The sequence below is a fragment of the Danio aesculapii genome, chromosome 14 (genome assembly GCF_903798145.1).
Source record: "Danio aesculapii chromosome 14, fDanAes4.1, whole genome shotgun sequence".
Classification (NCBI taxonomy): Eukaryota; Metazoa; Chordata; class Actinopteri; order Cypriniformes; family Danionidae; genus Danio; species Danio aesculapii.
In genome coordinates, this window is record NC_079448.1 from 34,554,335 (window position 1) to 34,578,059 (window position 23,725).

General features: G+C 33.3%; 1 protein-coding gene across 4 annotated transcripts in view; it reads right to left on the bottom strand.

Annotated features, from left to right (window-relative positions):
* mcf2a (MCF.2 cell line derived transforming sequence a) overlaps window positions 1-23,725 on the bottom strand; it is a 67,704-nt gene that overhangs the window by 15,826 nt on the left and 28,153 nt on the right. For 2 of the 4 annotated variants that reach the window (XM_056472121.1, XM_056472123.1), the window contains 13 exons: window positions 22,202-22,284; window positions 18,977-19,059; window positions 18,831-18,897; window positions 14,805-14,920; window positions 13,294-13,363; window positions 13,092-13,184; window positions 12,909-13,001; window positions 10,868-10,993; window positions 10,557-10,778; window positions 10,275-10,367; window positions 7,362-7,440; window positions 7,204-7,273; window positions 1,014-1,114 (listed from right to left, as the gene is read on the bottom strand). In XM_056472121.1, coding sequence (XP_056328096.1) covers window positions 1,014-1,114; window positions 7,204-7,273; window positions 7,362-7,440; window positions 10,275-10,367; window positions 10,557-10,778; window positions 10,868-10,993; window positions 12,909-13,001; window positions 13,092-13,184; window positions 13,294-13,363; window positions 14,805-14,920; window positions 18,831-18,897; window positions 18,977-19,059; window positions 22,202-22,284 — 1,296 coding nt within the window. Of the gene's footprint in view, window positions 1-1,013; window positions 1,115-4,844; window positions 4,990-7,203; window positions 7,274-7,361; window positions 7,441-10,274; window positions 10,368-10,556; window positions 10,779-10,867; window positions 10,994-12,908; window positions 13,002-13,091; window positions 13,185-13,293; window positions 13,364-14,804; window positions 14,921-18,830; window positions 18,898-18,976; window positions 19,060-22,201; window positions 22,285-23,725 lie in introns of those variants that run through there. The other 2 variants (XM_056472124.1, XM_056472122.1) reach the window with 2 other exon arrangements.

Sequence of the window (23,725 nt, forward strand, 5' to 3'; positions counted from 1 at the left end):
TGATATCTCAAAAAATAAGCTTTCAGTAATATTTAGTTTGGCGGCAGTACCAGATATGACCACCAGATGACTTTCAGTTTAAATTGGTGACCATATAAGGGTGTCCCTGATTTCTGAGCATGTTTTGAATCCTGTTCATGATTATAAACCATAATTTTCATACTTTTGACAATATTTGAATTTAGCCTCTAAAAACACCTTCAAATTTAGTTTATGTGTGGATTTCTGTAGCAAAGTAATGCTTTACAACTAACTAATTTACTACTGAGTATCCTTGCTTTAAATGATAATGATAAATTTAAAAATGAATGAAATGATAAATAACTCAATCAAAAATCACCAAAAACATGATATATGGTTTGTCACGATTGCTTTATGTTTAGATTATAATATTGTGGTTTAAATATGTAACCGCAAATGGTCCCACAAGTTGAAGGGTGAAAGTAAATGTATTTTGATATCATACTCTTCCTAAATAATGAAAAAAGAAAAGATAGTAAAGTTATATCGGTGCGGAAGTCCTTTGATTATTACATTTTGTAATGATTGATTTTTTTTATTTTTTTTTTAGCAAGATGCTAATGGTCTGTCTGCGCTATTGCCTAGTGGTTAGCGCGCTGACATATGGTGCAGTAGCCCGTCAGGGCATCCCAAGATCGAATCTGTGGACATTTCCCAACTCTACCCCTCCCTCTCTCTTTCCAACTTCTCTTCCTGTCTCATTACTGTCCTATCTAATATAGACGAAAAGGCCAAAAATAAATCTAAAAAAAAAAAAAAAAAAGATGCTAATGGTCTAATCCATTTCAATGATTTATGTTAAGCTAAGCTAAAAGTGCTCCCACCAGACCTGTGAATTGGCTGAATGGATTAAAAATGGTCAAACACAACTGTTTAACTCTAGGGTACATGGAAATATGAGCCTATTTCCAAAAAAAAAGTGACACCTCATGCATTATGTTGACCTAACACACTGATCTCTGAATTTGCAGGTGTTTGTGTGTAACACGTACTGCGTCTGTTGCGCTGCTGCTGGCTGGAGCAGCTGAATGCATCTGGACTGCTGTGGCCCGACTCAGTCCCATCGGAGCTCACTGACGCTCTTTGCTGTTTGCTGTGGCACAAGAGCGTAGAATGAAGTAAATAAACAATTCATTCACACACACTCACACCATCTCTTTAAGCATGAAACAGGAGCCAAACCAGCCATCAGCTCAGCACAAACCATGTAAGAAGCTGGCAGATATGGACAGATGGCAGCAAATTTGTGACTCTTTCATAACAGACGTGCTGATAAGTGAATGGAGCGAACATAAGGAGGTCTCGATTTGTCAGGATACAGTATGACTGAACAGGCCGAGCTGGTTAGCACCACTTGACATGATCTAAAAAGAGGCCTGCCCAAAAAGCCAAAATAATGGAGTCAAACCAAAATCTTCTTGTTTGCTTGTCATGCAAAACAGATGCAGAGATGGACTGGCCAGTGGCGGTTCTAGACCACAGTAACGCAGGGGCCACTTGTATTTTTAGGGGTGACACTTTAACATTTATATCATCTTCATATTATTCATTCAGGACCATTCAATGCAAATCATTCACTGTAACTCTGCTCCCTCCAGAAGACAAAGTAAAACATCCAAGTATAAATACAGAATATGAAACATATTTTTATTATAATTAATAAAACATTCTCTAATAGCAAATTCTTTAATTATTAGCAAAGTTTGCATAGTTATCATTACTGTATATACATAGTCTTAAATTGCTATTAAAACACATGTCTAATATAAGCAGAAATTTGGATAGTTTATGTCAGTGTTTCTCAACCACTTTCATGGAGGCCCACCAACACTGCATGTTTTGGATGTCTCCTTTCTCTGTCACATCCATTACAGGTAGGGATGTCTAGATCCGATCACATGATCGTAAATCGGGCCTGATCACACGGTTTTAGACTTGATCGGAATCAAATGTTACCTGCCGACTCGAGTATGTATGTATGTGTATGTATGTATATATGTATATATGTATATATATATATATATATATATATATATATATATATATATATATATATATATATATATATATATATATATATATATGTATATGTATATGTATATATATGTATATGTATATATGTATATGTATATATATATATGTGTATGTATATATATATATATATATATATATATATATATATGTATATGCATATATATATATATATATATATGCATATATATATATATATATATATATATATATATATATATATATATATATATATATATACACACACACACACACTCACCGGCCACTTTATTAAGTAATAAGTTAAGTATTAAATTATTAAGTTTAAAATAGGGTCTAACCCAGTGTTAGACCCTATTTTGCCTTCAGAACTGCCTCAATCCTTCATTGCATAGATTCAGCAAGGTACTGGAAATATTCCTCAGAGATTTTGGTCCATATTGACATGATAGCATCACGTAGTTGCTGCAGATTTGTCAGCTGCACATCCATGATGCAAATCACTGGTTTCACCACATCCCAAAGGTGCTCCATTGGATTGAGCTCTGGTGACTGTGGAGGCCATTTGAGTACAGTGAACTCATTGTCATGTTCAAGAAACCAATTTGAGATAATTTGCACTTCATGACATGGCGTGTTATCCTGCTGAAAGTAGTGTAGTGCGTTCAGAGATGATCATCTGCATACCTCGGTTGTAAGTGGTTATTTGAGTTACTGTTGTCTTTCTATCAGCTCGAACCAGTCCGGCCATTCTCCTTTGACCTCTGGCATCAACAAGGCTCTTACGGCCCACAGAACTGCTGCTGGAAATTTTCTCCTTTTATTTTTTATAAACCCTATAGAGATGGTTGTGTGTGAAAATCCCAGTATATCAGCAGTTTCTGAAATACTTAGATCAGCCTCATAGTCACTTAAATCACCTTTCTTCCCCATTCCGATGCTTTGTTTGAACTGCAGCAGATTGCCTTGACCATGTCTACATGCCTAAATAATGCATTGAGTTGCTGCCGCATGATTGACTGATTAGAAACTTGCGTTAACAAGCAGTTGGAATAATAAAGTGGCCGGTGAATGTATACTGTATTTTATATATATATATATATATATATATATATATATATATATATATATATATATATATATATATATATATATATATATATATATATATTCTCATTATTTTTTAACACCTCTATAGTTATGCAGTTGCACAGAATTATACCTCTTTCTTGACTTCACACAGAAACAGCAACGTGTGCGGCATGACATCACTTTGTTGCAGAGACGCTATTGGTTAAATGTCAGTAGAACAAGGAAGCAGCTTGAAGCTGTAAGCGCGTGTATATCTGCGGTCTGGAGGCATTATAAAGTTGATGACGACAACATTGACATAGCAAACTGTGAGATATGTAAACTTTGAATTGCCTGCCGGGTATTTTAAGTTGAGGTGCTATTTGTTTTTGTATTAGATTTTTTTTATATTTACTGTTGCACTGAAGTCCAAAAGTGAAGAATTGGTGTTATTTATTACTTGATTGTTCAAGCTACCTCACAGAAGTGCTCTGTTTGTTAACGGAGTTGTTGAATGTTAAAATAAGGTGAATTCAATAAAAAATAAGGAACATGCTGGATCTGTTTCTTCGCTCTTCTTTATTCTTTTATTTATGTATTATAGAAGTATCGAATCGTGTTTTGGTCTCGGCAGATACTCAAAATCAAATGACTCGGACTCGAGGGCAAAAAAACATCCCTAATTACAGTTCTTTCAGACTCTGCTAATAAGCTGGTGGTCTAAATCAGGTGTGTTTGGTTCAGGAGACCTCGAAAATGTGCTGAGCTGGTGGTCTTCCAGGAATGTGGTTGAGAAACACTGGTTTAAGTAATTAACACGATAAAGTTTATATACTATAAATGTTCTGTATTTAATACACTGTATACAACTGAACACTGTATAAATGTATATATATATATATATATATATATATATATATATATATATATATATATATATATATATATATATATATATATATATATATATATATATATATATATATATATATATATATATATATATACACTATATATGCTTTATATAAAGCATTTAAATAGCCAGAATAGAATACAGGACATGGCTCTAAATGTTACCGTGGTAACTGTCTTGGATGTTTGGTATTTGCATGTTTTGTTTTTACCAATTTGATATTACAGCTCCAAGCACTTTGTTGTTGAATTTGAACATGACAACAACAACAACAACAACAAAAACAATGCATCATGGATTGCACAGTGTTGCCATGTCTGCTTATAAGTGACTATGGGCCTGGTTTAAAGTTAATATATAACTGGTCTGTTATTGAATTTATTTGAGCGGTCATTGGCAGGTCGCCATATTTTGGAATAGTTTTTATAATGCTTTGGGATTTATTTTTGCTTATTATGGACTTTTTTGCATTTTCTTTCCACCAAGATCTGCCAAAACATAAATAAGTCAAAGTTCATATCTCTTTTGCTGTCTATGCATACAGAAGACAGACACATCTGATGTGTGCTAAAATATACCACTAACAGCTAGTGGATAAGATGGGGTCCATACGCAATACATGCAGTTTTTGTTAAAGCGTTGACGTTAATCCATAATCCCAAAATTAGGGGGGTCCCTAGAACCGTCCCTGGGACTGACAAAGCATCTGTCTGTTTTAGTGATGAGCAGGTGTGTATGAAGGGGACGGCGATGGTGGTTAAAGTATGGCCGGAGCAGCCCTGTATGTGACAATATCGGAGCGCCCAGTTTCCCGTCCCGCCTGCTTTACCACTGAGCGTCATTGTCGCTTGGAGGGGCGAGTGAGGCATGGGCTCCGAGCGCGAAGGCACACACACACGCCACCCGACAGGGACACAAGGTCCAGACGGGGCAGGCAGCCCTTAAGAACACCACGGGACGATGGCCGCACGGCCCTGTGGGAGGACAGGCAACCACACACAGCGGCTTTATCCCCTGAATCATCATCACCATCAGCAGCAGATATTTGGCATATACTTAGGATTTGATCAAATGGGAATTCAACAATCTTGAATGTGTATAGGTTCAATGTATGGAAATATACAAAATACAAAAAATATGTCAAGATTAAACATGAGGTCCAAAATAAACCATCAGCCAAATGAGTGGCAAAAATATATATATTTTTAAAGTGAAGACTAGGCAACGAGGTAACTTTATTATGAACGATGCCATGTGCTGCAATCTATTTTGGGGAAGCCTTGACTGATTGACTAATATTTATTTATTATTATTATTTTTTTTTTGCAGAATTCTTTAAGCAATAGAAAGTTTAAAAGAAAAAAAAACTGAAATGAACTGAAATGTTGTAGTATTATACTGTACTGTCTTTATTGTCATATAAATGTAATGTGGTCTTGCTGAAAGTATTGAGTTGACCCCAAACCTTTGAATAGCTTATATGTATATGGTTAAAGTCAGAATTATTAGCCCCCCTGTTTGTTTGTTTTCTCCCCAATTTCTGTTTAACAGAGCAGATTTTTTTCAACACATTTCTAAACATAATAGTTTTAATAACTCAACTCTAATAACTGATTTATTTTATCTTTGCCATGATGACATTAAATAATATTTAACTTGATATTTTAAGACACTTCTATACAGCTTAAAGTGACATTTAAAGGCTTAACTAGGTTAATTAGGTTAACTAGGCAGGTTAGGGTAATTAGGCAAGTTATTGTATAATGATGCAAAATATCCAAAATAAAACAAGTAAGACTTTCTCCAGATGAAAAAATATGATCAGACATTCTGTGAAAATTTCCTTGCTCTGTTAAACGTCATTTGGGAAATATTTAAAAAAAGAAAAAAAATTCAAAGGGGGTCTAATAATTCTGACTTCAAATGTGTGTGTGTGTATATATATATATATATATATATATATATATATATATATATATATATATATATATATATATATATATATATATATATATATATATATATATATATATATACAGTATATATATATATATATACACACACACAACAAATGCAATGCAATAAATCAGAAACTTTGCTTATTATTATTATTATTATATTATTATAAGAATTTTGCTTAGTATTAGCTAGTTAATATGCTTCTGATCAAAGCCAAATATAAACATTAATTACAATAATAATGAAATCAGATGTCATGGATTTATATTCACTATTGAAGGTGTCAATGTGACATTTTCAAGAGATTTGCAAGTAAGTTACAGTGGGGTTAAAAAGGCGTTATCATCTTATTTTTATGCAGAGATTGGCAGGTCTTTAACTGAAATTGGTAGACTTTGTTGCATTGCATGCCAGCAATAACATAAATAATTGAAAGATTTTGGAAAGACTATTTTGCACACCTGTAACACAAGAAATGTTTCCAATTTGATTTGTTTTTTAACAAACTTTCTTTTAACACGTAAACATTTTAGGGTGCTGTATGTTTCATTACCAAAGATAAAGTAATTTAATGCTTTTTGTGTCCAAAACCTAATATCGGTTACTTTGTATACAGCTGATTCTTGTACATAGGGACGTTAGAGTGACAAATAATCAGTATTCAATATTTCATTTCAATATAAAATGAGTAATGTTTAAATAAATACTGTATTTCCTTTTATTAAATGCAAATGCACAGAAGTAAAATATGGCCAAGATATAAAAACTGAGACTAAAAATATTATTTTTCAGAAGATAACTAAATATCCTTAAAGTATCCCATTAATAAGCTTTTCTTTATTAATCATAGATATTAAATAGCTTATCAAACTCATCCATTTAGTCAAAAATCAAATGGCTGACTTTACATACAGCTGATGCTTATTGTATTTTAAATTTGTATTCTAAAAATAAACACAATCTAAAATGTATAGAATGTGTCTATAAGGCAGATAAACAGTTCATTTTAACTCTGCTTACACATCTTATGCATTGCTGAAGCAGGGGAGGGGGCAACTAAATCTATGGGCAGGGTTTTTGGGAAGGAAGTGTTTTGTGAGAGATCTAACAGAGCTGAAAGCAGCAGAAGCTGGTCTAAGCCAGAGGGTGGAGAAGAGAGAGAAAGTGTGTGTGTGTGGAGGATGGATATGATCAGGGATTAGAGATGGTGGACACTGGTGGAATCTTACCTGACAGACAACGGAGGAGAAATCTGCATCTGCATTTGCTCGGACACTGCAGTCGAAAGACACAGCTCTTCTGAATGACAGAACATCACGTATCACTCACAGCACTTGTGGAGAAAATGTAGTGATGTTTAATTACAGGAAATGTGATGTGTTGAGACCTTTGAGCTGTTTCTGCTGGTTGGTCAGGATCTTTCTGATCTCATTCAGCCAGGCGATCTTTACCTCCACGGTGGGTGCCTATAAGAAGTTTTTGCAAAATAATGGTACGTACAGTCAAGTCAGAATTATTAGCCCCCCCTGTTTATTTTTTTCCCCAATTTCTGCTTAACGGAGAGATTTTTTCAAAACATTTCTAAACATAATAGTTTTAATAACGCATTTCTAATAACTGATTTAGCTTAAAGGGGCTAATAATATTGACCTTAAAATGTTTTTTTTTAGAAAATTAAAAACTTATTTTCTTTTATAAATTATTTTAGCCAAACTAAAACAAATTAAATTTTCTCTAGAAGAAAAAATATTATCAGACATACTGTGAAAATTTCCCTGCTCTGTTGAACATAATTTGGAAAATAATTAAAAAAGAAAGGGGGGCTTATAATTCTGACTTCAACTGCATACAGTATGTACAAAACGTTAATCATGGTTACTGCCCATTCTGTAATTCGTCTTTTGTTCTTGTTTATGAATCACAAGATCATAATTCTCATGGTTAGCATCATAATCGGGTAATGAAATTTGATGGATAATTTAATGCTGTTGCATTTATTTTACCACTTTAAGGTCCCCTAATTTATGCAGCTTCAACTTCAAATTCAACTAAAAACTAAAAGGGTGGGAAATACTGAATAGACTCTCCCTCTTTAAAATGTATATAAAATGGATGCATTTGTAAAGTTAAAATGTTTCTCAACACGTTGTAAGACACAACATTCAGTGTAGAATTTTATTGGGACCCATATATTTTGTTCGTATGAACCACTCCATACATAGTGCCATGTCTGAATTGTAAATATAACGCAGGATATGCTATTAACTATATGAAAAATGGAAACTGCAAATCCGTGTATGCAAGCATCCCAAATTTTTGTGGTCCCCCCTCATTGTTATGACTAATAATTAATAACTATGGAGTTCTGATCAACAACAGTTATTATTGTCTCATATTTGCAAGTGTTTAGATGAATCCTCAGTATGACAAAATATTACAAAGCATATGATTGGTCAGAAGATCTGATGAAGTGTGATGTCATAAAAATGGTTGATTCGTATTAGTAGAAGGTGGGAAATTTAAAGTTGAAATCCAAATTATTAGATTGTAAGTCGGTAACACTTTAATAACTACACACTATGAATCATTCATTAAACATTAGCAAACAGCAAAATAGCAAATTTATTATCTGTTAAGCATTAACTCTATATTAAGAGATGTGAGTAAGCAGTTTATAACTGCAAATACAAATGCTCTATTCTTCACTTATAAGCCCATATACAGTATAATGTGCTTAATGATTGCATTTTCATACTTTAATTATTATTTTTTCATTACTAAATTAAGTATGGCATTATTTACAAACCAATTATTTGAGAGAAGTTGCTGGTTTTTTAAATAATATTCAGAATGTGCAAGTAAATTATTAATAAACTTGTACAATCAACATTTATGTATTTTATTATTCAGGCATTTATTAATAGATAATTTGTATGTTAATAAATGCTTCATTAAATTAAATTCTTATTAACTTAAAATCCAGTTTTGTGACCTAAAGTGAGGACTATTCTAATATATTCTGTTATATTCTAAACCTGTAAAACAGAAAATAAATGACTTTATTCATTTCTATTCATTTGAACATACACAAATAAACAGAACAACAAATCTTTGCAACCTTATCTAAAATACGTAGAATTACAGTACAGTTTACACTTTGCTAAATAACTTTGAAATGTTATCATAATACATCATTAAATTATTAGTTTTATTCAATTTTATGTCATATTTTAACACTCCTGTTAGTCGGCGATGTTTAAACTTTACAGTAATTTGACTTTTTATATAAGATTTCAAACATTTACTGTTCATTTCATACTAAGTTTACAATTGTCATTTATTTGGGATTTATACCACATAAATAGTCCTCACTTTAGATAACAAAATTGGATAAAGTTAAGTTAATATAGCATTTATTAACATACAAAGTAACTGTTAATATACTGTATGTCTGAATAATAAGATATAAATGTTGATTTGAATAGCTTAATAATAATTTACTATTTCATTCTGAATGATCTTAAAAACCATTGACTACTCTTAAATACAAATGATTTGTATGCGATACTTGATTTAGTCATGAAAAATCATAAATGTGCTCATAAGTCAAGAATACAGCATTTGTATCTGTATTTAGAAACTGCTTACTAACGTCCATTAATATAGACAATGCTTAACAGATAATGAATTCACTATTTGCTAATGTTTAACAGATGATTCATTGTGTGTAGCTATTAGTGTTAACTGTAATTCTTTAAAAAATATTTCCCAAGCGATGTTCAACTAAGAAAACAGATGTTTAAACATAATAACTAATATCTTATTTCAAATAACTAATTTACTTTCTCTGCCATCATGACAGTAAACAATATTTTACTGGTTATTATGTAAGATCTTAATATTCAAGTGAATGTATAATTTAAAGGCAAATAAGGATAATTAGAGAAGTCGCTGGACAGAAGCATTTGTTCTGTAGCCAATGGAAAAACCTAATTATTATGGGTGCACATAATAATGACATTAAAATGATTGTTTTTAATCTAAAAACTGCTTTTATTCCACATATAACTAAAAGAAAAAATAATTTCAAAATAATTTTTAGGAAATACTATGAGAATTTTCTTGTTTTGTCAAACATCACTTGGGAAATGAATGAAAAAGAAGTAAAATTTCACATAAACTGTATGTTTTGAATGATTTTGCCTTCTAAAAGCTCACTTTGGAGCACACTAGTTTAAAGATAACTATAAGACTAGCACATTGATGCTATTCAGAGAGATTTTAAACCCTCATTCTGTACCTGTATCACATAGACTTCCTCTCTGCCACTGTACCAGATCTCAAACTTCTTCACGTCTCCTTTGACGTTCTCCGTAATGCCAACCGCACTCATCTGCAGGCATAAAAAGGTGTTTTTTTTATTCACAGACAAGATTCAGCTACTTTCTTTATAACCATTTCATGTGCTGTGACATACTGCACATTTTACCGTCAAGTAAGGAATGTTATGATAAGCAAACATGCTGACATACAGCGATGCCTCGACAGTGCATATGTTCTCACAGCAGGAGCTCCGCTTTACCTTCAGACAGTGCTTGAAGCTGTAGGAAGGCGTTTTGTCAGCATTTTCTCCGTGTTCCTCTCTCCGCTTGCAGAAGAGGAGAGCGTGCTCATGCAGAAACAGGTGTCTCTGCATTGGCTTAAAGCGGGCCATCTCCTTCACACGGGTTGGGCCCTTCTTATGACTGATCCACACACTGAAGGAGCCCTGCATCAGCACTCGGCCCAGATCACTGAGATCCCCCTGAAACACACAGCATGTTAACTATGCACTTACACTAGCAGAGACACTTCTATTCGCACACACTCACTTTAAGCTGGTAAAAATGTCACCTCGTATCCGGTGATGGCAATCTGGTGCATTGAATCATTGACCGACTTGAGCAGATCCAGCATGGCTTCTAGCGCCCCCTGCAGCTCAGAAACTCGCTCACAGCCTGAGCTGTACTTCAGGAGCTCCTGTAAGAACAATCACAAATTCATCTGAATTACTGGACAAAAATATCACAAAAAAAACTCTGTATGGACTACAATTATATGACGTTCTAAATTTAAATTGCACATTTTTGAATACTTTTCTTTGAATTAATATAGATCAAACATTTTTAATTGCTTACTTAGAATAGGCTATATGTATAGGGACTTTTAATTTTCAGTCAGCCAGCTCCAGGGCTTCAGGTGAACAGTCATTTTATTACAAAATCACAGTGTTTAAGATCTGGTTTCTTTAAAAATCCATGCACTGACTGAATGATATACAATATGAAGTGGATCACAGACTGGACAAGAAGCACAGAATTAAATTCTATTGTTCCACTCCATGTCTTTAAAATATAGACTTTTATATCACCACAAAATTTTCCTGATGATGATTGTGTTCTTTCATCTCGTTTTACACCTGAACAGCTAAATGAATGTCCATTTAACTGTCTATTTAAGTCAATATATTTTAATTAAATTACATTATCGACGCTGTAAAACGAACCTTACAAAATTGAAAACATTAACAGAAGTTTAATGGTGGCTGTATTTTCATTATTTATTTATTTATTATTATTATATATGTGTATATATATATATATGTGTATATATATATATATGTGTATATATATATATATATATATATATATATATATATATATTTTTTTTTTTTTTTTTCTTTTTTTTTTTTAAGCTAAACTGAAAATTTAAACCTTTGACAATTTGTATGACAATATTTAAAATAAAAAGTTTTTTCAAAAAAAAAAAAAAAAGTTCAGTTGTCCACCTGTCAGGTTTTGGAGACGTCTGCATCACCATATTGGACAGAATAGGACGTGTGTTTGGATATAACTCGTTTATTTTAACACACTTCATTATTATTGTTTTTTTTTTTTGTTAATTGTTTGGAAATTAGAACTGAATTTAGAAATAGTTTTGAAACAAATCTTTGCGCTTAACAACTGAAATTTAAATATGTAGACTAAAGGATGTCTTCAGTGGAGTGAGTTTCCACTGTTTCCTTACCCACAAAAGTAAAGCATTAAATTAAAGAGTAAAAAGAAAAGTAAAGAGAAAGTAAAAAGGCTGAATGAAGGAGGCTCATTCTTCGCAAGTGAAGCATTTAGGTTTTTTCACTTACAAAGTCCGCCATGTAAATAGCATGGAGCGACACAACTGACTCTTAAAGGGAATGGGAGACGAGACTCTGATTGTTTTATTGCACATTATGCTCAAAACCAACCCATAACTCATTAGGAGATTAAGCACAACCCTGTTAGACCATGCACCAGGGTGCAGAGTGTATTTTTCCATCCTTTAAATAGCAAAAATGGACTCAGACACACCCTTAATGCTTTTGCACCATGCGCTTTAGACTATGCACCTATATCATTAAAAAAGAGCCTATGATGTGCATACATCCCATTGTTTTCAACAGTCACACAATTCTGAAATCTTTCTGAAGAATTTTGTGTTCAGAGTTAAATCACAGAATTAAGATTTTTCAGAAGTGCATTCTTAGTATTCTGAATTCATATCTCGCAGTTCCTCAGAGTTCATTTTGAATCTTCCTATTCAGATCTAAAAATCACACAGCTTGGATTTCGACATTTTGAAAATCTGAATATATTTCAAGCATTCTGAGTGTACATCTCGGTTTGTTTAACAATAGCGGTTTGCTTAATTATTAATGTTCATCTTAATTTGAATGGAAAGTTTATAACACACATTTATAAAATATTATGAGATGAGATTTTTTTTTTATCCCATGGCATGGCTTGTATCCAATACCAGGTTTTCATGAAAGATTTTCTGATCAAATAAACTTGGCATCAAAGAATGCTGTATTAAAAACAGCCTAAATGCCAAACTGTATTTTATCTGAATCTCTTACCTTCAATAGGAGCTGATATTTTGTAAGGCGTTGGACTGGTTTAAGCAGGTAAGAGTCAAGAGCAAGTTTGTGTTCTAGCTTCTTTTGGCACTCCTGAAACACACAGAACACTTTTTTAATTTTTTGCTAAATGTATGTCAGTGTAGAGCAGGTGTTTTAATAGACCGAGGTGGTTTTTAATACCTGAAAGAAAGGACAGTCTGAGAACTGCCTCCATAAGGACTCTGATCGAGGTTTGTTTTGACAGTAGCATTCATACAAATGGAAATGGTCTTTCTAGAAATACACATGTTCTGTTAGGACTCTTTTTTCTAACTAAAGAGACATGAGAAATCTATTTACTGTGCTAAAATGAGGCTCATGTGCTGTTTTAAAGTTGTCTCACCCGTTCCAGAAAACAGGCCCCTACTGCCTCTGGACTCTCCAGACAGCTCTCCAAATCCTGCAGGAAAACACTGGAGGACAGAGAACATGTTGGGGAAGCTGATTAAAACTCAACTCTATTTCATGTAATATGCTAGTTTTAACATTTTATTTTATGTTTTCATACATTTGTTTGCCTTTTTCTTGTGTTAAAAGTCTGCATTTATTTGCATTGACACAGTGAAGCAGAAACACTGTGAAATATTATTACAATCTAAAAAATAAAATAAAATCCATTTTCAGCAGCCTCTATTTCAGTATAACATGATCCTTTAGAAATCGTCTAAAATGCTAAATTGTTGCTGAATAAACTTTTTCATTTTTGAAACTGGTTGTGCTACATAGATTTGTCCAGGATCCTTTGATGAATACAAAGACAAAAAAAACAACAACATTTATTTAAAGTAGAAATCTGATAATATTATTACAGGCTATGACAGACTTTGCTTAATACTTTTTTTGATGCACCTTTGGCAGCATATGCAGCACATTTTGAATATAATGCTACAAGCTTGGCACACCTGTCTTTGGGAATTTTTGCCCATTCCTCTTTGCAGTACCTCTCAAGCTCTATCAGGTTGGATGAGAAGTGACGATGTACAGCAATTTTCAGATCTCTCCAGAGATGTTCAATAGGATTTTAAGCCTCACCGAGTTGTTGTGAAGCCACTCCACTGATATTTTAGCAGTGTGCTTTGGGTCATTGTCCTGCTGGAAGATGAACCGTTGCCCCAGTCTGAGGTCAAGAGCACTCTGAAGCAGGTTTTCATTCAGGATTGCAACACAGATAGTTGTCGTTCTGTAAGGTTCTCCTCTCTCCACAGAAGAACCACTAGATTTGACCCATTTGTCAAAAAAGAACTATACTAAAAAATGTATAATATCCATTATGTGCTCCAATAAGCATGCATTCAATTACTCCGCACTACATATGTAGTGTGCATTACTTTAGTATGCACTACATTTCATATTCCTAATATCAAGCATGCATGAACAGACTAACAACTATTCTAGTTCCTTTATTTCTCAGTCGTACCAGGCCTGTTTTAGTCTCAGCAGTAGATAAAACTGACTGACAGTCAATGAGAGGTCACGCAGCTGTCTATCAGCCTGACACTCTCCCTTCCAGCTGAGCTCTCATTGGCTTAATCAAATCCTTATTTGACCAACAGCCATTTAGCTGTAATTAAAGTGCTTTAATTGGCGTAACGGCTTCCTGCAGTCAACCAATTTGGCAATCTGCCTTACCCAGGGCTGAAGACCCAGCAGGCACGACAGGTTTCAGAGCCACTGACAAACACAGCTGCATAAACCGATAAGTTTTATTAAAAAAAGATGTTTCATGAAGGTGTCTTGAAGTCAGAAATGGATTTAGCTGCTTTATCTCAGAGGAAACAGAATCATTATTGTGGTCTGAAGCTGCTGTTTATATTTCACTCCTGCTGTTCTAAAGTTCTCTGTGTGTGGCCTTGCCTGCTGTGGAAGTTGTAGATATCAGGCAAGTTTCCGAACAGCACATCTCTCTTGTTGCGAAGAGTTGTTGGCAAAAGCGGAGCAAGAGACGGATTGTCCATTTCAGCCCTGTAGCCCTGAGAATACAGACGAGATAATTTGAGAGAGAGAAAAATGATTTACACTGATTTGAAGACATCCAGGAAACAATAGATTATTTACCAAAGGCATATTTAATACAAGAATAATTTGATGACGTTAAAAGTTGTAAACAAATGCAAAGCATCAATTCTAAAGACGCAGTTATTGATCAGATTGATCAAACAGCAACACTTTATTTGTTTTAATTTTTCCAACCCCTGTTGTGGACTTGCATGCAAACTGCCCTGCAATGATTTTATACTACAGAACACTGAAGACTGACAGCAGACATATTAAACTATACTTTACTGTACTGAACAAATATTGACTTTAATAAGTCCATACATACACAAATCAGTGATTTTGTCACCATTAAAGGGTGACAAAGGGTGTCACCATATTTTGTCACTATTATGCAAACAAATCACTTTTATAAGGCATTTAAACAGTTGTGTGGGAACAGTGTGTGATTATAGCCAGCCTCTAATAGTAAAAAATATATATTTATTCTATTTTATATAATCACACTTCATAAATAGTCTGCAGAAACACTTTGATTGACATTTTCCCTTTCTACATGTCATCTGAGGGAGAAAGTACCGCCGATTAGTGTTGATCTCACTGATGAACATGCGTTTGTAGCTCTGCCCTCTGGCTGGGAGCACAATCTCATTTGAGTTTAAAGCAACAGCACAATTTGGGTCATAGCCTAAAAGGGCAGTTTAAAAAATTAGGAAAAATGATCTGTGTTGTATTTTGAGCTGAAACTTCACATGCACACTTTAAGACGTATTTTATCAGATACTTATTTTACCTCTTGTACAAAGGGGCATAATAGGTCACCTTAAAATAAAAATATTGTACTGATTCAACCTTGGGGGAATGGGTTGGGGCCGATTTCATTATATTGTGACTCATGTTTAAATGATCAATTGGAGTTTTACTTGAAAAAAAATCTGTGAAAATATTTATTTACTATAGATGGGCTTCATTCAATCAAATTGTGTGTCTGCTGGTTTTATCTTAGGTGTTGATTATTTGGTTGGATTTCGAAAATCTATTGCCAGAGAGTGAATTAGCTTTTTTTCAGCTTGCTGTTTTTATTTTGTAAAATTTTTTTTGTATTATTATAATATATTATGATATAATTTTACAAAGCTAATCAATCATTATGATTTTAAATACATTAACTAACATTAAAAACATCTGTCCAAGCTAATATATTTGTGTGGATGAAATCATGAATCACTGCAGAAAGTTCGGTTTGTGATAAAACAAATAAACACCCTGTTCGTGTTCTCAATTCTAACTTTCTGACTTTAAATGCGGGTTTATGTAACAGAAGTCAGCTAGTAAGTGCTGTGCAGGTAAAACTCACTCCTCTGACCTCTAAAGGTGCTCTAATAACAGATGCTATAGGCCATGGTCTTTAACCTCCGTGTTAGAGCAACCGACTCCCTTGCGGAAGGTCGCCGGTTCTATCCCAGCTCAGAGCGGGTTGGGTGGTGTAGGACTGGCGGGGTTACACTTACTCTGTGCAAATTCTTTCTCTGTTCAGAAGAAAGTGTGTCCATGCACAGGTCACAAGTAGGCTTCAGCAAGTATTCATTTTTCATTTTACGATTAATTGATGAAGCTTTTATTATATATATATATATATATATATATATATATATATATATATATATATATATATATATATATATATATATGATTTTATATTATTATTATGATATTGACCTAAACTGCAAAAAAGTTTACTTTAATGGGTATAAATAAAAAAAAACAACTTAGTACATTGGTTTACTGTCCAGTTTCAGAGAAAATAAATCCTTTTTACAAATTAAATTGCAAAAGGATAATGAAGTACAATAAGAAAAACATTTGATGCATTCGGATTTCTGTCTTCCAATCCGTCTCAGCAAGGATCAACGTTTATCTTTTTCTCATTATCCCTTTTCTCATTACTTTATTAAAATGATTATTTGAATCAGTATTTAATCTTTAAATGATTTTGACTAATGAATAAAGTTACACATTGCTTAAAATAAGAATGTTCAGTGCATATGCCTGTCTCTTTGTAACTCTATTTTCAGGAGCCACCAAACCTAGTCAATAGTCACGCCGACCTCTTGAGTGGAACTGCAGGGCTTGATGATTTAAAACAGCTGCTTTCCTATGTGTATTTCTATGTGTTAATACTGTCTAAAGCAAGTTTGATGTTATTATTATGTGTTAATTCTGTTTAAAGTGATTTTCCTTTTTATTAAACATAGACTTTGTGTAGTAAGAATTTAGCGGTCTGAATGAAGACTATCCCAGCTTTTAACCAGTTTTGATAAAGACGGCTGAGAGCACACTCAATATTGGGAAAGAAACATATTGTACTTTGAGTGTGTGTGTTCTATTTGATTGTGGATCCTTTCACAGGTCTGGGGTCAGCTCTAAACAGCCTATTTTCTATAGCACCCACGTGGAAATTTTCGAAGTCTATCTGTGTTCTAACCATTCAGGTTAAAACACCTATATCTAAGATGTAGTTAATGACGTTATATAAGAGCAGGGACGGACTCAGTTATTTGGAGGCCCTAAGCAATTCTAGGTATGGGGCACAAGCATTGAAACTCAAAACATTATCTTTCAGGGGTTTGAAAACAAACTGCATGTTAAAAAAATATATTTCAAGTGTAACCATTATTTTCTTAATGTAAAATTAAATACAATAAATTCACAAATAAAAAAAGAAGTTGACAAACTTACTATGTACAGTTAACTAGCCATATTTGTGGTTAGATTTTAAATTCGCATGTGCACTACAGAAGAAATGTTCCACTATTCATTGTTATTATCAAGAAGTAATAACATTAGAATCTTAATGGTTATAGACAGATTTTACAACATATGCTAGAACATTTATAAAAGAGCAACATGATTATTATAGGCTTCTTGGCATTGGTCAGGGCCCCCTAATTCCCCAGGGCCCTAAGCGGCTGCTTACCTCGCTTATTAGTTAAGTCCACCCCTGTGTAAGAGTATAATTGTTGTTGATTTTGTGATTGTAAGCAGAGCAGCCTACAAACTCATTGCAAGTGTTGAAGCTGGCTTCTGCTGATGAAACTGCAAACTATCTTCAGTAATCTTGGTTTATTTGAATTTCTGACTCCGGCTCTTCTTCATCTGACAGATTGGTCATTTTTAGGTTCAAACTGTAAAATATTCCTACAGTTTACAATAGTCACATTAGTAAACATTAGTTTAGTTAACATTAGTTAATAAACAGGGAGATACAGTATAACCATATTATAATTATGTGTTAAAGTTAATGTAAAAAATGCAACTAAATTGTACCAGTTATTAACACCTTTTAATAAAAAGATTATGACTACTGGGTTATTAGGTGTTGACTAATACGTTAACATCACCTACGATTAATAAATACTTTTACAGTTATTAAATTAGCTTTAATTATTTAACTGATTAACTGTTAAAAAAATGTAACCTACTGTACAGAGTTAACAAACAAAAGGCCAATAAATAGTCACAGAATTAAAACCAGAATAACATGTATAAATGTACATTTTTGAAAATGAATGCCCTATTAAGTCTTCAAGCATTTGCTCTCGAGATAATACACAACCATATGAGCATCAATGATTTCCATGTGCTTCTCCTGATGAAAAATCACTCAACAAAAACCACACAGCAAAGAGTGCACCATGTACGCCCGTGATAAATAAAAAAAAATCTGAACTTGGAATCCGAATTTTACATATTTTAATCCGAATTGGCCAATTGCTTAGAAAATAAAAATCAGCAATCACAAGCAGTGATGAAATATGAAGAACGGTGCATCAGTAATCAAGACCTCTGTGACTGCTGGACTGAGAAGAATGAGGGTGATCTTACCAGCAGCACTGCTAGCAGCTCCTCCACATAGATCCTCTCAGTCTCAATCAGCTCCTTCATCACGTGTCTGCAGTCGCACACATTCACAGACTCATCAGACACATGAGTGCTTCATCTGAACAGACAGTGTCAGGCAGAAGACTCACCGTTTCAGCAGGTCACTGCCGTCTTCTCCATCTATACTGTAGGGGAGAGAGCTGGACCGCTGATAGTTGTGAATCACCTCAATCTAAAACACAACGCAGGATTCCCTTTTAAAGTGGCAAATGATTCAATCAATTCCTACAAACTGTGCTTGTCATTTCTACATCATTCTTTCAGTATGAAAACCAAACTATAGTATAGTATAGTATAGTATAGTATAGTATAGTATAGTATAGTATAGTATAGTATAGTAAAGTATAGTAAAGTATAGTATACAGGTGTGTGCCAAAAAATTAGAAAATCGATGGAAAGTCTATTTATTTCAATAATTTGTGTTTAAAAAGTGAAACCTGTGTGTTATATTTGTTCACTACACACAAAGGGAAATATTTCAAGCCTTCATTTGATTCAATTTTAATGATTATGGATTAAAGATGAAAAAAACCCAAATCCAGTATTTCACAAAATTAGAAGATGATGACAAAGTTCAACTCTGTAGGCTCTCTGTGTCTCAATCTAGTCTACTAATTAATACAAAGCCTTGAAATTGTCTCAGTCTGGCTTAGTAGGAATGCTGACTTGACGGTTGTGCAGAAGACTATTGTTGGAACCCTCCATAAGGTGGAAAAGAAAATCTATGGGATATTGTCAAGAGGAATATGAGGGAACAGAGACCCGGAAAATGCAGATGAGCTGAAGGCCGATATCAATGCAACTTGGGCTTCCATAACACCTCAACTGTGTCAAGGGCTGATCGCCTCCATGCCACAGCGCCTTGATGCTGTAATTAGTGCAAAAGAAGGGCCGACAAAGTACTGAGGACATAGTACAGTACATTAACACACTTTTCAGAAGGCCAACATGTGTTCCAAGATCCTTTTTTATTGGTCACAAGAAATATTCTAATTTTGTGAAATACTGGATTTGGTTTTTTTTCATCTTTAATCCATAATCATTAAAATTGAATCAAATGAAGGCTTGAAATATTTCACTTTGTGTGTAGTGAACTAATATAACACACAAGTTTCACTTTTTGAAACAAATTATTGAAATTATTGGAGTTTCCCTTGATATTCTAATTTTTTGGCACATACCTGTAGTGTAGTATAGTATAGCATAGCATAGCATAGCATAGCATAGAATAGCATAGCATAGCATAGTATAGTATAGTATAGTATAGTATAGTATGGTATGGTATAGTATAGTATAGGCTTATTAATCATACTGTATGTTATGGTAACACTTTAGTTTGGGTCATAATTCATGCCATTTACTATTGGCTTTTTACCTGCCTAATATTTAGATATTAACTGTTAATTAGTGGTTATAATGCATGATCTTATTCTGCATGCCTAATCCTAAACCCAATTTACTAACTATTAATAAACAGCTAATTAGTAGTTTATTACAATAGTATTGTGAGTTAATGGTTCGTTAATACTGTGAATTGTGACAAAATAAAAGATTTACCTATATATTAGTGCACTTGAAATAAATGTTAATTGAATTAAAACAGCGTATTTTACTTGAACTTAAATTTAAATAAACTGATTTCAGGAATATTAAAAAAAAAAAAAAACATTTTTAGTGTTTAAGTATAAAAGATCAAATATGAAATAAAAATTATATCGGCATAATAAATGCTCAAAACAATCAAATTACTATAAGTGTATCTAAAAAAAAGTAACTGGATATATTACTTAAAACTACCATAGTTAGTGATAACTCTGGCTGAATGATATTGCAAAAATCTGACATTGTGATATTTTGCTTAACTGTGATATATGTTGAGATATAAATATAATTTTACTAGATGAATTGAATAGCTCTATTTGGAAAGGTTCCACTCATTTAGATTGGTTTGGATGATCAAGTATGTTTCTATACAGCGCATCTGGATAAATTATAATATACATAATTATACATACAATATACATAAAATATACAGAATTTATCAAAAAAAAAAAACAGGCCTTTATAATTTTCCAGGAATTCTAACAGTATTCAAGCACAGAAATCGCACAATCAAATATAACATAACATGGTCATAATTGTATAAATAATACAAAAATAATAATTTCTTCATCTTTTAATCTTTAATAAACAATCTAATCCTGCAATGTGACTTGCAGTTACACAGATAGCAATATCGATCCTCAAAAGTTGTTGTGCAGCCATAATTATAACTATACTCAACTTTTATCACTTGTAACATAATAACAACACACTTTAAATTGAATGTTTTTGTATTTAAGATCACATTAAAACATTCTTAGAAGGTCAGGTGTAAGAAATAAATCACTATATTTCAGTAAACATCATTAAAATGTTAGGTTTTTGATTTGTTAAACATTAATTCAGACTCAACTGTGATGAATTATATTTATGTTACAAAATACAAAATTAATCTGCAAAGCAGGGTTAGAGGGCACGACCATCACCATCATTTCCACCACATAAATTCCTTAAGATGTGACATGATTTCAGAATGAAATAATTCTTTTGACTTGATTTATAAAAAGCTCACAAGTGAAAATGCATCTTTTAAAATGCACAGGATCATAGACACCTCCATATCATAGAAACATCCACATAATAATTATATAAACAGTTGAAGTCAGAATTATTCGCCCCCCTTTGATTTTTTTCTTTTTTAAATATTTCCCAAATTATGTTTAACAGAGCAAGGAAATTTTCACAGTATGTCTGATAATATTTTTTCTTCTGGAGAAAGTCTTATTGGTTTTATTTCGGCTAGAATAAAAACAGTTTTAAATTTTTTATGAACAATTTTAAGGTCAAAATTATTAGCCCCTTTAAGCTATTTTTTTTCTCTCGATAGTCTACAGAACAAACCATCGCTATATAATACCTTGCCTAATTACCCTAACCTGCCTAGTTAACCTTATTAACCTACATAAGCCTTTAAGTGTAACTCTAAACTGTATAAAAGTGTCTTGAAAAATATCTAGTCAAATATTATTTACTGTCATCAAGGCAAAGATCAAATAAATCAGCTTTTAGAAATGAGTTATTAAAACTATTATGTTTAGAAATGTGTTGAAAAAATCTTCTCTCCGTTAAACAGAAATTGGGAGAAAAATAAACAGGGGGGCTAATAATTCTGACTTCACCTGTATATTTTTTTACTTGCAGTAAATTATCAGTATTACAAGAATTTTCAAACTCTGTATAAGAAGAATGATTGAATAAGTTGTATTTTTTACCTTCCTAGAATTTGGGCTTTTCCTTGATGTTCTTTTGCCTGGCAGTGGGAGGTCGAATGTGAACTTTAAACCAGAATTAAAATCTGTTTTAAAAACAAAAAGAAAAGTTACATACTGTACAACCAAAAATTGTCAAACATTGACAAGAAGCTGTTCTTCTCTTTATAAATGGCATTACTAAAATTAAACCAATGACAAACCTATCTACAATGCTATGCACAATCTATATCACACACCACTAGAAATACATCAACAAATGCTATGATTTTCAGCATGCTCTGACTTTGTAAGTCATTCAGAAGACACCACCGGATTACAACCACTGTAAGTGAATAAATTCCTCTCTAAAGCCCCCGTTTCAGATTCAGATCCATCTTTACAGTAGCGCTCCTGTCAGGTGATTTCTGATGGCTGTTATCCTGCTGCGCTGAAGATCACAGTCTGTCAGGTGAGCTCCGCGTGTCTCTATAGCTTCAGTCCTTGATCTTTAAGAGCTCTCTCAAAAATACTGAACACATGAGCTTCAGATGTCATTCTCTCTCCCATTATTCCATTCATATTCAACTAAATGGATGAGTTAGATATTCAGCAACATCAGCTGCCTTAGTCACTGATGAAGCATACTGTCCTGCTTAATACTGATCACATAAAAAAATTCAGAAGGGCCGCCATTATCTAATCAGAAAAGTTGGCATTAAAACACAAGAAATAGTACTTTCTAATTTACATAAAGGCATTAATTTGACTAAAATCGTCTGTTAAATAGGGTTTGTCAGATAATTAATAAATTTACCACCAGGGAACACCAAGAACTAGGAGAATCTGAAAATCTTCTCTAATTTTAAGCAGAGTTTTCAAACATCATTCATTTTCCTTCGACTTAGTCCTTTATTTATCTGTGGTCGCCACAGAAGAATGAACCGCCAGCTATTCCAATCTATGCTTTACACAGTGGATACCCTTCCAGCCGCAACCCAGTACTGGGAAACACCCATTTACATTCACACAAACACACACTCATACACTATGGCCAATTTTGTTTACCCAATTGACCTATAGCACATATCTTTCTACTGTGGAGGAAACTGGAGGAAGATGGAGAACATCCAAACTCCACACAGAAATGCCAACTGGCCAAGCCGAGACTCAAACCAGCGACCTTCTTGCTGTGAGGTGACAGTGCTAACCACTGAGCCACCATGCCGCAGTTTTCAAATTTCAGATTTTTAATTATGCGCTTCACAATATAACCTATCATATAAAGTAAAAAAAAACTGTCAGGATAGCTTCAAATATGACTAAGCTTGAACCTCGAAATAAAGAAAACGGTCTGCTCTCTAATTTTGATCTCCACTGCAGATTTCTCACCATCTTCATGTTACAGAAGTGAAGCTTTGATCTGCATGTTGACAGCTTCTTTATAGTGTACGAGTTACTATACATTTATACTGTAGCAAAAGTGATGCGCATAAGAGAATTTGGTGAAGAAGCATTAACTATTTATAAGACTGAGGTGTGCAAAAC